This window comes from Falco peregrinus, chromosome 8, assembly GCF_023634155.1.
Source record: "Falco peregrinus isolate bFalPer1 chromosome 8, bFalPer1.pri, whole genome shotgun sequence".
NCBI lineage: Eukaryota > Metazoa > Chordata > Aves > Falconiformes > Falconidae > Falco > Falco peregrinus.
This window is the reverse complement of record NC_073728.1, coordinates 16764179-16779746: the sequence shown is the minus strand read 5'-3', so window position 1 is coordinate 16779746 and position 15568 is coordinate 16764179. Positions and strand designations below refer to the sequence as shown.

At 39.0% G+C, this 15568-nt stretch overlaps 1 protein-coding gene across 8 annotated transcripts in view; it reads right to left on the bottom strand.

The window, feature by feature from the left end:
• PDE1A (phosphodiesterase 1A) overlaps nucleotides 1-15568 on the bottom strand; it is a 249081-nt gene that overhangs the window by 68793 nt on the left and 164720 nt on the right. For all 8 annotated transcript variants that reach the window (XR_008748561.1, XM_055812955.1, XM_055812952.1 and 5 more), the window contains one exon: nucleotides 15271-15384. Coding sequence is in view for 7 of the 8 variants with exons in the window: in XM_055812955.1 (XP_055668930.1) it covers nucleotides 15271-15384 (114 nt within the window). In the remaining variant the exon portion in view is untranslated. The remainder of the gene's footprint in view (nucleotides 1-15270; nucleotides 15385-15568) is intronic.

Genomic DNA, 15568 nt, shown 5'->3' with positions numbered 1-15568 from the left:
CCTACAGGGAGAGGGGTTGCTGCTGTAACCGAGATCACCAGGGTCCACCTGATCTGTCCAGCAAAACAGCACAAAAGATGTTCTGATACTTACACGCAAAGTAAATGATATTACACAGCAATGCTACAGTGAATGCATTTCAGTGAACACCCTTCATACATGCTCATCATGTTTTTCCAGTGCAATAAAAGTATGAAAGAGAATGAATTCCTTCTGTGTGGAGATCTGTATTCCTTTTGAAAGCAGGGTAACAAAACCATAGCAGTAAAAACATTACACAAGATCGGATTGCAAGTCAGCTTTCACAGTTCTTTGTTCAAAAAGTTAGAAAAGTTATGTATACCTCTTGCAAAATAGAAAAAGTATTAAAAACAAACTTCAGCAAAACTGGAGGACATCACTTTATTTAGAAGAAACATGTAACTAAGTATTATCTTAAAACAGACTCAACACTTCAATTCTACACTTCTATAAATGTACCAGATGTAGGAACACAACTTTTTCCTTGCTGTTATTTGCCCATATCACTTAGTCTGCTGGGGTTTTCCAAGAACCAAATCCCTTATTTAGTCAGGTAACAAGTTTTCCTTCATGAAATTATGCAAGAAACGCTAGAGTCAGGATGACCTGAACATATGTAAAGCATGCCACCTTTTAAAATACTTTAATAAAAGTGGTACCAATTTGTATTACAGGCATTATTTGATTACATAGATCTATTTATCTAACACTGCCTTTCTGAAACTGCTCAAGTTTGTGTGAATTGGACACAAAGCAATGACAGACAAAGTATTTATCAGACAATGCACTTGTCAAGTTAAAACTTGGGTCTCTTCTCCTGAGCGAAGAGGATTCCTGGAAAATGTATTTGTGGGAATTACCTAACAGCATTTGCAGATGGCCACTTGGGAGAGGAAAACTACCACTTTTCCATTTTCATGTTGTCACATCTGCCACTGTCTTTTCTCTCTACTCTTAGCATAACTCTGTTGACTCTCCCCTGTTTGTGCACTCTCTCCTCATATTTATTCAGCATCTCTTTCACACCTTTCACTTTCTCTGTTTCTCTTCTTCAATGTTTTCGAAATGTTGCCTAATCCAGGTCTTCTCTGGCATGGAGAGGAATTGAACAGCAACGTGGACGATGAAGAAAAGCCTGAATACAGTATAGTGCAAAGGAAGCCCCACATGAATCTAGGAAGATGACTATAGGAAGCATGACACCAGAAGTGTCATATAAATTATTGGTGAACGGTGAACATAGTATAGTTGTGCTCATCTGTCCTGTTCTCAGTTTCAGCAGCTCATCTGGCTGGCAGCATATTTTGTGAGACTTTTCAGCTGGGTTTAAAAAAAAATATCCATAAAATGCCCCCAACACCACTACCGTTCATTGGAAGAACAGCAGAAACATTCCTATTTTTTAGGGACATAGAATCAGACTTGCACTCAACACACAGTGCAAGAGGAGCAGAAGGGACAAGAGTGATGAGGTTTTCTGACAGTGAGACACAGACCAAAACTCAGTAATTTCATTTGGAAGAGAAGGACTTGTGTAGAGGAAAGGATTTCAGCAAATTATCTTGCAAAACCGAACCAAGGCTGAGACTGGCTATAGGTCAAAGGCTAAAAACTGATTGTATTTCCAAAATAAAATACCATGTTGTAGTCCACTGAAATCCCTACTAGTCTAACACTGTTATGAAATATCCCTGGAGAGATCAGTACATTTATATTTCTGAGGAATATTTGACATTTGATGTATATGTAGTACAATCAGGAATAAACTTTATAATCCCTAAATCATATTTTTGTAACTACTCCAACTCTCAAATGAGATGAAACTATTCCGGTGATTAAAGGACCATGGGCATTAGGCTACCTCAGAGCACACAGCAGTGATATTGCACATCACCTGTGCAGCGCGGAGCAGAGCTCTGTATCAATTCACTATAGTTTGATGCAGATCCGAGTTTGGGACCAAGTCCTGAGCTCTGCAGATAGCAGCCACCAGCATACAAATTAAGGCTAGCAAGACACACTGCAGTTTCTCTAGTCTTTTTAACCATTCATCTGTAAAACAGGACTACCCAGTCTGTAAATTACAGCAACAGGAGTTACTTTACAAAGACAGAACAGAGAAAACAGTACCTGAAAAAAGTGTTTATTTAACCAGTAATTTTCACGAGACCACTGCTCTGTTAATGAGAGGTGACTGAACAACATGCTAAGTACGGGGGAGAGAGAGTTTCAGTGTCTCTGGTTCCCCCTTAAACAACTTGGGAAGCAACTGCCACACAGAATTAGGTTGTAAGCACAATCCCTTGTCAGTACAAGCCCTTACAGATCCCTCAACACATAACCTTAGTAACTTCTCAAAAAGAATTCATTTCTTTCAGAAGTCTGACTGAAACAACATTTAAGGAGAGGAAACAAAGGCTCATTATTCATCTCATAACTGCCTATTTTCTACACTTTCCTAGCTTTTTGAAGAATAAGATTTATATTGGGGAAAAATTACTCATGGCATATGCATTGCTAGAAATGGCCTTTTAATAAATTCACCAGTGACTGACATTCTTCTGTAATTACAAGGACAAGGCCCATATATAGGTCCACACATCTGAATAAATGGATGGTTAGATGGATATATAATTTGATGGCAATTTTATTTATATAGGGAAATAAATTACTCCATACATTGCACCATACAAACTATACGTAATTATCATAAATGCTTAGAATCCAATATTCAACTCATTTCATAGTTTGTAACTTGTGCTAGCTTTTACTCATCTATTTATACCTTGACTATAAAATATATTATTTCCATTATATTTCCATGGGTGTGCATATATATGTATACATACACAGTATTGTGGATTCTGTGAAATACATCTAATAGTTCACCTTTTACTTGCTGGTTTCAAAAATACTTCTTTAAAATAACCCAAATGAAGCAAATTTATATGAGACATAAAACCATCAAACTGTTTTTATCAGTAACTTTACTATTTACAAAATGCACATATATATAAATTCTACTAAACGTAACAAAAAGAATCTTCAGCAGAAGTATCAGAATTTGTACATATTCACCAGAAGTAGTAACAGTAGTTCAGCAGTTACATTACAATAATAGCTAACATTTTCTTTTTCACCCAACAAGAACCAGTTTTTGATTGGCCACCACCATTATTTTTGTATATGGATCTTGTTCTTTTTATGTCGAACTATTTTGCAGCTTGTTTGCTGGCCCCTAGTCTACCAGTGCACATCTTTGCAGTGAATATATCAAGTAAATCACAGAGCCTCTACATGCTCGTCCTTCTTGTTGGTGCCACTTCTGTTGCCCAGAATGTAACTGCAACAAAAGTTGACTCTTGGAGCAGATATATTATGACGTCACTCTGATGCAATCACTGAGCATTATAAAATGATAATTTCTCTTCTACAACATTGTTTATAATTACTGGGAAAAATTGTAACTGTCCAAAGTGTATATTCAGAACATTCGTATTCCTGAGTTCTTATATTACTGCTGTTTTAATTTCTATCTACTTAGAACTAACAGCTTTCAAAAGCTTCAGTAAAATCAGTGAATCAATAGGATGTTACTGGTGTCAGTTTTGCCTAATGAAAATTATTCCACAGATAAATGGAAAATATACTTATAAATTCTGCATTCTATAATTCTACTCTTATGTAGACTTCTTGCTCTAACTTGCCACTTTATGAATCACAGCTGAATAGGTAAATCATGAAGAAGAGAAAGGTGAAATAGTATCAGAAGAAAGGGTCAAACCAAAGACAAATACAGCTAAACCACTGAACTCTCTACCAAATATTACAGGGATTTTTGCAAGATTTTGCAATATAATTAGTAACTGTAAGTTGTAAAATGCAATTTGTAAATGGTAATATAATTTTGCAACATTTTGCAATATGTAAACTTTTACATAGGTTCAAAAAATGCCATTGGATAAATTCACAGGCAGAATACCAAGGGACCGTAACCGTCAAACACAAGGCTAGAATCTCTGCCTTACAGATATTTGGAGTGGAGTGACTGCAAGATCCACAGATTCATCCTCTGAATCAACCACACTGAAGATCACAGCTGGTGGGCATTTAATTTCTGTTTTAAAGTTACATAGCTGTTCCACAAAGTCAGCCTTGAAGTAAAACTCTATTGAGATCAATCCCATTCAACTGGGAGGCATGAACTCCAATATCCTAGTTGAACTGAATAAGTTGAATTAAATAAATGCTAATATACCAAGGCACACATTTTAGCCTTTTCTTCCTAAAGCTAAGCAACACCTAATAGTGCTAATAAACAGCACAAAGTCAGAATTTCAGTTACATACACTTATTTTGCTCATATATCATTAGCCAATTGAGTAGATGCAATACAAGGAAGGGATACATGTGGGAAGGGGAGGGGGAGGCTTGGGTTATTTAATTCTACTTGTTCCATGAGTGGAACTCCTATTGACAGTTGTCGGAATAAGTAAGATATGGCCCATGGCATTTCAGCTCAGCAATCAACTAATATTGCAGTCATAGTAACTAATAACCTGATCTTCTTGTCACAGTACTGTGGTTTTAGCCAAGAATAATTTCTCAAAATGCAAGTAGTGACAATTTCTAGCTCTCTTTTCATTTAATCAGAATTTTAAATATAGTAATGGACTAGTCAGAAGTGTGTTTCTTTTCCCTTAGGAATATATCAGAGGTACTATGGAGGAGAAGAAAGAAAAGAAAATGAAAAAAAAAAAAAAAAGATAATGGCTATGGAGAAAAAAAATACGTCAGTGCTGATCAGTCATGCTGCCTAACAGAGATGGTGAAAGATCTCCAGAGGAGGGATTGAGAAGGAGGTATTAGCTCTTTAATTTTGAGTGCATTAGTCAAGCTAATGATCAATCCTTAAAGAGTGAACTGATCGAAGTCCTCCTCTAGGTCTAGAATGCAGAAAGCAAAGACTTTATAGTCCAAACAGCTGATTCACATTTTTATCAATTTGTGTTCTTGTGTCTCACTATCTTCCTGAATGAGCATGAATCAATATATTCAATCATATTTACATCCTCTATAGTCCATTACAATTTCCACTAACATCCACTAAAAGATGGTCTTAACTCCCACCGAGGATAAACAAATTGCAAAAAAGATTGAGGTGTGTTTTAGTGCCTGAAGTACTAAAGTACCTTTCTAAAGGAAATTATGAATTTACCAACACGTTGTACTCTTAAAATTTGGCACATTCTCAGAAGAACAGTCCTCATATTAAGACCTACCAATTAAATTAATAAATAGCAAAGACTCTGGATGAAACACAGTTACTACAACAGCAGATAAGTAATGGAGTAAGGACCACTGCTACTGGAAACATTCACTTGTTGATATGTAGTGCTTATTCAGAAATAGATACGTACATACCAAAGGCCATCAACAATATTAAGATTCAGGTCAGAATATTCAAGATTAAAAAATATAATTTTTCAGGAGTACAGCTGTGAGCTAATGTTTTTCCCTTTTTTTAATTCAATTGCTTTAATGTGGCAGTCTTAAAGCTCTGTAGGGCAGGGACTATCTAAGGGCATTACTGTAGGGCAGGGACTATCTAAGGGCATTACTCAAATAAATAGACAGCAATAACTTTGAGATTGAAAAATTCAATAACTTCAGAAAAGGGATGCAGGCCATTTAGTAAATATCCTAAATGAACTGAAGAGTTTTACTTAGAATTTAACATATTTTCAGTGATTTTAAGTGTATTTTTTTATATAACTTTGATGCTGTTGTAATCTTCCCTCTCAGAAAAAAAAACTTTGGCTTAGTAGAAAAGATTTTAAAGGCTTATTTCAAGCTTTTATAAGGGTGGAATATACTGAATTAATCTCTACACAATAAGCTTTTTCTCAATAGCAGCTTTTACAAAACTATCATTTGTAGATTCCCTTAATGGATGAACTGAAGGATTTACTTCAAATGGTACATTTGTTGCTGACAAAGCAACTTCAGGCAAAGTACATTTAACCATTGGTTGGCTATGGAGAACAGCAGTATACACTCACAGCAAACTTGACTGAATATTCAAGATTATGATTTAACTTCACGCTTAAATAACTGCCACTTCCAACCTCTCAACTAAGTCAGCTCAGAGAGGAATCATATAGAACATATTTTTCATCTGGCAAATACTTTACCAAGTAGGGCATCCCAATCCACTTGTTTTATCCTTGTATCATGAGGCAGATTATTTCCTTTAATATTCCCAGATTTTTTCAAAAAAGCTCATTTTGAGGAGAAATATTGTCTAGATACTTCAAAAGAAATAATATCATTGACCACATGCCCCGCTGTTCTGTGAATGAAACAGTTACCTTCGTGTATAAATGAACAAATTAATCTGTCTTTTCAGGTAAACAGACCGGGAACATATGCTTTAAAATTTTTTTACAAATATCTACATCTCTATGATGTAAGAGAATTTAACTTTCTCAGCCCTTGCACCTGCAAAGAGATTTTCTGGTGTGACTATCTCTGCTGGTTACCCTGAATGGATAATGGTAACCAGAATTAGCACAATTTCTTCCATAACTAGAGCCTTACAGTCACTGAAACTATGTGATTCACAAAGTCAGCTAGATATTGCATGCTGCAGGTAGAAATGGAATGGAACTGGTCCTGTAATGTCAAGCATCAGATTCCTGCTGTGAGATGCTCAGAGCAGCTGATGTAGTGCTAGCCTAGAGCCTTGCAACACTGATACTAAAATATGGCTTGTGAAAAGGAAATACAAGAAACAAAAGATGGAGCCTTCACTGACTTTCATTCTCATTTAAAACACAAGAAGCCACTAAATCTATACTGTTGGTTAGAAGTGAGAGAAAGCACAGGGGTATCAAATAAGTAACTTAGTTTTTTGAGATACTAATTAATAGCCTAAGACAGAGCAGCTCCTATGGACTCAGGTTCCATTGCAGTACTGAAATACTTGAAAACACCCAGGAACAGTCTTGTCCAGCTTGCAAACATAACCAAAACTGCATACTGAAAGCTGCCCAAGAGCAGGCTATGCTGACCATTCCTTACCTTGGGATCGCCTGGAAATGGAAGAATTTCATTTGCTTGTTGGGCTGTTGCTAAGCTCCATTCACACTTCCATGACACACAGCTCTGTGAGCACCAGCACCTAGTCAGGCATTTGCTCCTTTCTTCTTCCTCAGGCTCCACAACACAAAGATACACACATGCATGTTCCTATCACAAATACTTCTGTGGCACACTTTAAGGGTCACACAGATATTTGGTGAGATGAAATGATGAAAATCTTTCTCTTGCAAGTGACATGATCACAATTCAAACTATTTCCTTTTTGTCCACATTTTGAAGATATGTTTGTCCCTGCTTTAGGTCCAGAAACCACAGAAATATTTGTTGCATTACTGGAGTAGTGCACTGGAAACTCAGTATGGTCCAAGGTGTTTATTTACAACAGCAGTCAGTAAGCCTGGGCTTAATGACCCCCTTTTTAGCTAACATTATTCATATCAGAATGTGTACTTTTTAAAAGTAAGAGCTTTTTCTCAAGAAGGACTGTGTTTACCATTATATCATCATTGAAATATCTTTACTATTTCCAGAGCTCTCATGCAAACATATGTTGTTATAATGCTACTTACCCTTAATGAGATTTCCTTTAGTTTCGTGAATGTAGCAATAACCTGTATTTGTCATTTGGTCTTGCTGAATCAAAGATGCTCAAAGCAATTGCCAGCTATATAAAATTGATTTACTTTATGTATTACTGAAACTCCGTCTCTTCTAAGTCAAAAGTTCTCAAGAGTTTAAAGCCTTTTAAAAGGGCATTATACAGCCTAAAACAAACTAAAAACCACATATGGAATTGAACCTGCACAGATAAATATCCTCCTGAAATGAAGTATATTTTCTAAAATATAAAGGCATTTAAAAATGTAGTAAGACCATAACTGGAATAAAATATTGTGATTTTATCCAGTACAACTTAAAAATGTTCTCCACAAGAAGTTTAAAATTTTTGTTTTATTTGGCTTTGGAAAATACCTTTTAATCTTGTAGTTTCCATCTAGATTTTGACTTATTTTCTTCTCCGCATAAATAGAGAGCTGTGTTTACAAGGAACGGAACAGCTGTCATGACTGAATTATCACGCTGTATTTATTTCCTGTTTCACTCTAAATATCCTTCTTCCACTACCTTGAGCCAAGTGGCAGGTACTAATGGAGAAAATTTTGTAAGATTTGTCAGAATTATTTATAACACCTATTCAGTAAGTTTGAACTACTTCTACAGAGGAGATCTGCTGAGGGGCTGGAACCGTGAGCATTTCACTGGTTATTTTCAGCTGACAGTAAACCTCTGCTTCAGCTACCAAAGGGCTAGATCTCTTTCAAGGAAGTGTTTAGTGCAGCTTATAATTATTCAGCACTGAGAGATGCAGCAGTCCTACAAAGAGCTTGTTAAACAAGCTTATTCATTGACATGGGGCCATAGATAATTAAGCTCATAGGAAAGCAGCACATACATATGTCTGATTTCTCTGCGCTTTCCAACGTTCCATCAGCCCAGAACCTTTTATATGGGAAATTGACAGTCACTGCCCCAAACCAATTTTTCATAGTTTTTGAAGGCTGTCCCTACTGTCTATCCCTTTTCTAAGGAGTCTACTCTCAGAACTCCATAAATAAAACCTGCCGTGTTATGTTTCTGCCTTTTCCCCAACCCAACTGCATATAGTTTTAGAAAGAGCATGTATAGAAATGAATACGTGTCCATAGTTTTAAGAAATGCTATCTTATGCTCAGATAAAAGGCTATAGTGTGGAGCAACAGAGGAGCAGACAAAAGGAAAGTAAGAGGACCTGAGAAAAATACTTCATACTCTGCTAAAGGGTTTGAATTCTACAGCCAGTTCCAGCTGACTGTTGCACTATAAACAAAGATTCAAGGTGTCATCAGCTTACACATTTGCGTGTACTTCTATGTGCACACACAACTTTATAGAACAATACAGGGGTTCCAATCAACTCAAATGAAGTAATAATATAAAGGAAAAAAAAAGGGGGGGGTATCTCCTACTGTAAGAAATTGGATCTGACCACTGAAAAAACTCAGGCTTATGAAGAAAAAGTAGTTTTGCTAGACTAATGCCTGAGATTTAATTCTTAAGCAGCACAAATGGTTCCACAGAGCTGTGAAACAGGGCAGGCTCTTCCTTCATCCTTGGTTACTTTATTGGACATGCCCTGTGAGATACCTCGTACTTGGATCTCTCTGTTGGCCTTAGCTTTGATTTTGCTTTTCGCTTTTTTCATCTCTGTGCCTGTGAAGAATTGCAGAAGGTCCTTCTGCTATAGGTGTGGGACCATTTTATTATACTGTTTAATAGGATGTACGTCATAACAGGAAGATGAGCTAGGATGATGCTCCTAACCCACCCTGTGTTAGTTGCTATCCCTAACCTGACTTCAGAGATATTCAAGAAGGCATTTTCTCAGCTGATATTGAAATCTGTCTGAAGGGTGGGGAAGAAGAGAACACCACAGACAGGATTCAGTTTTAGGTGGCAGGTTGAAGCCAAGGTCTTCCTCTGTTTGGATGTGTAAGCAATGGGTCAGTAAATTCATCTGGACAAAATCCAGGGCTCAAGCAAGGGCTTAAAATACAAAGCATGGGTATTTTTTTATGAATTGCAGAAGCTCTGTACTGAACCTTTGGTCCTAAGCCTGCAAGACTTTGTACCTTGTAGAACCAGGCATCATTAAATTTTCTATTTTATAAGCCAAATCTCAGGAACTATTATATCCTGTAAAGCATGCAACTTCCTTCTGGGACTTAGTTAATAAAAGAAATCTGTATTCAGACGGTTTTCTCACTGCTTTACTCTATGCATTAATTGTCATTGCTCTATACTATAGCAATTACTTTTATCCATACACAATCCATATGTAAGAAACTTACTCAAGGAATTCCAACTTTGTGATGTATGAAATTGTGTGTTCAGGCTCAGCAGGAGTGGGCCATTCTGCTTATGATCTAAACTATTATTTGTAATCTACTAATGAGTTCAGTTAACTCAGTTCCAGACTCCCCAACAGTGGTAGCTCTGTGCAGGACAAAGAACCTGTATTAATTGGTGGGAATGAGGACAAATGTAAGCACACAGCTAATTCCAGCCTCCATTGCCATTTGACTCAATGATACACTGCTTTTGTTCCTTGAGGATTAGCTTCCCAGAAGCTAAAGAGACCTTTGTGTGTTTACCTTTAAATGTTTTGTACAGATTTAGACGACAGAATGCTGGTCATGCTGTTTAAAATGTGATTATTTTTGCAGTTTGCCATGCAAAAGAGTTTACTATGAAAGTACGGGTAGAACCACATTGCCTCTCTACCACACAATAAGTATCTTCATTTTAAAATCATTTTTAATGGGGAAGTGTCAATATTTAAAACAGCACTATATATAATACTGTCCAACTAAGAAGCAGAGGCTTACCCTATGTTTGTTATAAATTTAACAAAGACCACCAGGTTCAAAAGTTGCATCATTCTAAGTCTGAATTTCACGGAGCCTGCATTAGTCCAAAGAAGGCTATGGTCTGTCTTGCTGGAGGGCAGCTCTACGGCAAAGGACCCAAGAGTTCTGGTGCACAGCAAGTTGCTGTGAGCCAGCAGTGTGCCCTTGGGGCCAAGAAGGCCGATGGCACCCTGGGGGGCATGAGGAGGAGCGAGGCCAGCAGGGCGAGGGAGGTGATCCTCCCCCTCTGCTCTGCCCTGGTGAGGCTCATCTGGAGCGCTGTGCCTGGTGCTGGACTCCCCGGTTCGGGAGAGACAGGGAACTGCTGCAGAGGGGCCGGCGGAGGCTACAGAGATGGCGGGGGGAGTGGGGCATCTCCCTGGTGAGGAAAGGCTGAGGGAGCCGGGCCTGTTCAGCCTGGAGAAGACTGAGAGGGGATCGTATCAATGTCTACAAATATCTTAAGGGCAAGTGACAGGAAGATGGGGCCGGGCTTTTTTCAGCAGTGCCCAGTGACAGGACAAGGGGCAATGGGCACAAACTGCAACACAAGAAGTTCCTCCTGAATAGGGGGAAGCACTTCTTCACCCTGAGGGTGACAGCGCTGGGACAGGCTGCCCAGAGAGGCTGTGGGGTCTCCTCTGGAGAAGATTCAAAACCCACCTGGATGTGATTCTGTGCAACCTGCTCTAGGTGAACCTGCTTTAGCAGGGGGTTGGACTAGATGGCCTCCAGAGGTCTCTTCTAGCCCTGACCTTTCTGTGATTCTGTGAAGAGAAACTAAAAGCAAAACAAAATACTATAAACCAAAATTAAGAATATGGAGTATAAAATGTAAACCACTAAAAATAAAAGAATAAAAGTTGAAAAGTAGGTTTCATTAAAGTTATCTCCTTTTTAACTATTACTTATAGCATAAGCAACATGGGCAAGAAAATTTGTTTTATATGTCTGCATACATATGCTTCAGAAATATAGCTGTACTTATGGAATCATATACATAAACCATATGCACATTTATACAAGGAGTGCTCCCAAAATCTGGTAGGTTTACAAACTCTTTGTTGCATTGGAGAACAGAAGTATTCAATAAATTAGAGCAAAACAAGATACCTGTCTTAGGCATTTTCCTTCTGACAGTACAGTGAAAAATCAGATTATTCTGCAAAATATTGGATGCAATAAATAAATAAGATTAATCACTTTTATGCATCAAGCTAGGGAAGAGCAAAAGCTTTATCTGTATACTGAAGTAGAATTCTTGAAAATAGTCACCATTATGAGGTCATAATGCCTGTAAGATTAAGAAAATAGCCTAGAGGACTACGAAAATCCTCCAAACCACTATAAAATTATGTTTATTTTCATTTGGGCAGTTTAATATTCCTGCTGTCAAGTCCTATGAGGGTAATTAGCTTATTTAAAGATTTTTTTACAGCAAAAATAATCACAGAATCATTTAGATTGGAAAAGACCCTTAAGATTGTCAAGTCCAACCGTTAACCCAGGACTGCCAAGTCCATCACTAAACTATGTCCCTAAACACCACATCTATACGATTTTTAAAAAACTCCAGGGATGGTGATTCCACCACCCCCCTGGGCAGCCTGTTCCAAAGCTTGGCCACTCTTTCAATGAAGAAATTTTTCCTAACATCCAACCTAAACCTCTCATGGTGCAACTTGCAGCTGTTTCCTCTTGTCTTGTCACTTGTTACCTGGGAGAAGACACCGACCCCCATCTGCCTACAGCCTCCCTGCAGGCAGTTGTAGAGAGCAGTAAGGTCCCCCTTGAGTCTCCTCCAGACTAAACCCCAGTTCTCTCAGCTGCTCCTCATAACACTGGTGCTCCAGACCCTTCACCATCGACATTGCCCTTCTCTGGACATGCTCCAGCACCTCTGCATCACTCTTCTAGTGAGGGGCCCAATTCTGAACACAGGACTTGAGGTGGGGCCTCACCAGTGCCGAGTACAGGAGGACAATCACTTCCCTGGCCCTGCTGGCCACACTGTTTCAGATACAAGCCAGGATGCTGTTGGCCATCTTGGCCACCTGGGCACACTGCTGGCTCATGTTCAGCTGGCCATCAACCAGCACCACCAGGCCCTTTTCCTTTCCAGCCACTTTTCCCCAAGCCTGTAGCACTACGTGGGGTTATTGTGCCCCAAGTGTAGGACCTGGCACTTCTCCCTGTTGAATGAACTTCATACAACTGGCCTCAGCCCATCGGTCCAGCCTGTCCAGATCCCCCTGCAGAGCCTTCCTGGCCTCCAGCAGATCAACACTCCCACCCAACTTGGTATCGCCTGCAAACATACTGAGGGTGCGCTCAATCCCCTCGTCCAGATCGTTGGTAAAGACATTAAACAGAGCTGGCCCCAGCGCTGAGCCCTGGGGAACACCGCTTGTGACCGGCCACCAGCTGGACCTAACTCCCCTTAAAAAGGCTTTACTGAGGTCAAAGGCTTTACTAAGTTCCAGGTAGACAACACCCACAGCCTTTCCCTCATCCGCTAGGTGGGTCATCTCATCGTAGAGACCTGCTTTTCATCAACCCGTGCTGGCTGGGCCTGATTACATGTTTGTCCTGCATGTGCCATGTGATGGCACTCAGGATGATTTGCTCCGTAACTTCCTCTGGCACAGTGGTCAGGCTGACAGCCCTGTAGTTCCCCAGATCCTCTTTCATGCCCTTCTTGTAGATGGGCATCACATTGTCTAATCTCCAGCCTTCTGGGATCTCCCTGGCTTGCCAGAACTGTTCATAAATAATGGAGAAATGCATCTGTTGCTGCCAAAGCCTATGTATTTTCAGGTGCACCAGTTTTCTCTGTGTATGAAATGTCTGTTACCTCTCTTGATGCTCCCACACAGAGCCAGAAAGACTGGACTCCTCATTGTAATGATACTATTAATTTCCACAGAGGCTGCCTCAGTTTAGAAACCAATACATTTCACTCTGTCCTGGAGCTACTACTTAGAAAGAGCTATGAATACTACACCAAATTAATCACAGCGTTCGGGAGGTGTATGAACAGAATAACCAGTGGTTTATGCCCTTGTCCTTCTATGCAGCTTTGACACAGGTCCCATGGTTATTAATGCAAAATATATGATTAAGCTCTGACTGCTGGTGGTGACACAGTATCCTGTAAGTATCCAGGGGAGAGAGGACTGTGATCTTCCAAAGCTTCCTGAACATGTGAGATGTGCCAACAAGATTTATGTTTGGAACAATTGCTGCAAAATGAAATTTTATGGCCTCTAGTGTGGTAATACGAGCCCAAAGAGAAGTTTGTTGATCATTTCTTCTATCTGTCTTCCTAAGGACCTGTATCAGTTTAACTACAAAAACCTCGTTTAATTAAGTTTAATTTAACTGAATCTGTAAACAACCTCATAACATGTGAGCCCTTCGGAAGTCACTGAGGTGCCTAATACTTTTCAAGTTGTGTATTTAACTTGGGACTGCTAGCAACACTTTTGAAAGTGTCCCTAAGAACTATATTGCAGCTGAGAGGCTGCTCAGGAAAATCTCTAAATTATTAAGAGTTTTGTCATCTTTTAACAGAAATGGACATGCATGCACTCTAAGGGCACGACACTAAGTATAAGTGATCCTGCCAACTTCATCTGTAATATAATCTCTGAAAAATGGACCACCGATACCAGCTTCATTTACTATTGTTTTTCTTAAGTTGTTTTGAAATGGGTAGGCCTTCTAATGCCCAATAGTAGATGCTCCAAATTCCTGACTAGCAAGGTTTGGTGTGTGAATAACACTCTTCAAAGGAAAAGAAATGGGAAAAAGTTAGAGCAGTACTTTAAGCACTGTATCAAATGCATAGATTTGCAAGCAGGGGTGGGATGGAGTGGGGTGTGGGGTGGTGGGGGTGGCGGGTGGGGGTAGAGTCGTGACACAGGGCGAGGGGCAGGGGGGAGTCCATGAAATAATCAGTACAATGCCAGACTTCTTAAATGTAGTATGGAACTGAGACATATACTGTACGCTCCAGCAGTATTGAAGAAGTTTTGGCAGACATCTTCATAAGATTATTCTGCTTAGAAAAAAATTAAAAGAGGACAGCACACTGAAATAAAAACTGTAAGTTAGCTAGCTAAGTTCAATATAGTACATATCTCAAAATTCTTTCAAGAAGCCAAATACTTAGAAATTCTAATTTAATTGTAGTCAACTCACATTAAAGATGATTGCCAGTAATACTGCCAGTAACAACAATCATAAACAAAGCATCAAACATTACAAAATAAATCACAGCTTTTCATGAATTTATGTATTTATAGGCCAGATTATAATATTCTGACTCATCTCTGTGAGCATTTCATTCCAAAACAGCCCATTTTTTCAGTGGTACAGTCCTAAGCATGATTATCGGTATGTGGCCTGTGGGGGAAAGGAAATCCATCCTTCACAAAATTCTTACGATTTTATGCTGTGAACATTTGACAGCTGAAGGAAGATAAGAACTAGGCAAACTCTATAGAAGTTGGTTATATCTGACCTTTGGAATTTTACTTGCTTTAACCTTGTCACTAAAAGATCTAAGAGCCACATATGATCCTTCTGATGTGCAGACACCTTTAGCTCCCATCAGTTGCAATTGCATACAAAGACCAAATTTCTGAAATGAGATTACCAGTATCCTTTCCTTCCCCCACCCCCCCCTCAGACTTACCTGGTTTCATCAATATAAACTGCCTCCAGCACAGATGCTGCATATTCAATATTCTTTTTTAAATCCACCACATTAATGTCACCCTTCTCCAGCTGCTTTACCAAGCATCTTAATCTGTGAAAAAGCAAATAAAAATATTAGTGCGTTGCTTATATCAAATTGTAGTGACTGCATTTTCTATCTGAAATACTGGAACCAATACAAAGGCCAATGACATAAGAGACCATCACTGCATCTCTTCTCTTGTTTTAAAAAAATCTGGGTTTAGAACACACAGAGCAATGACCAGCTGCATGTT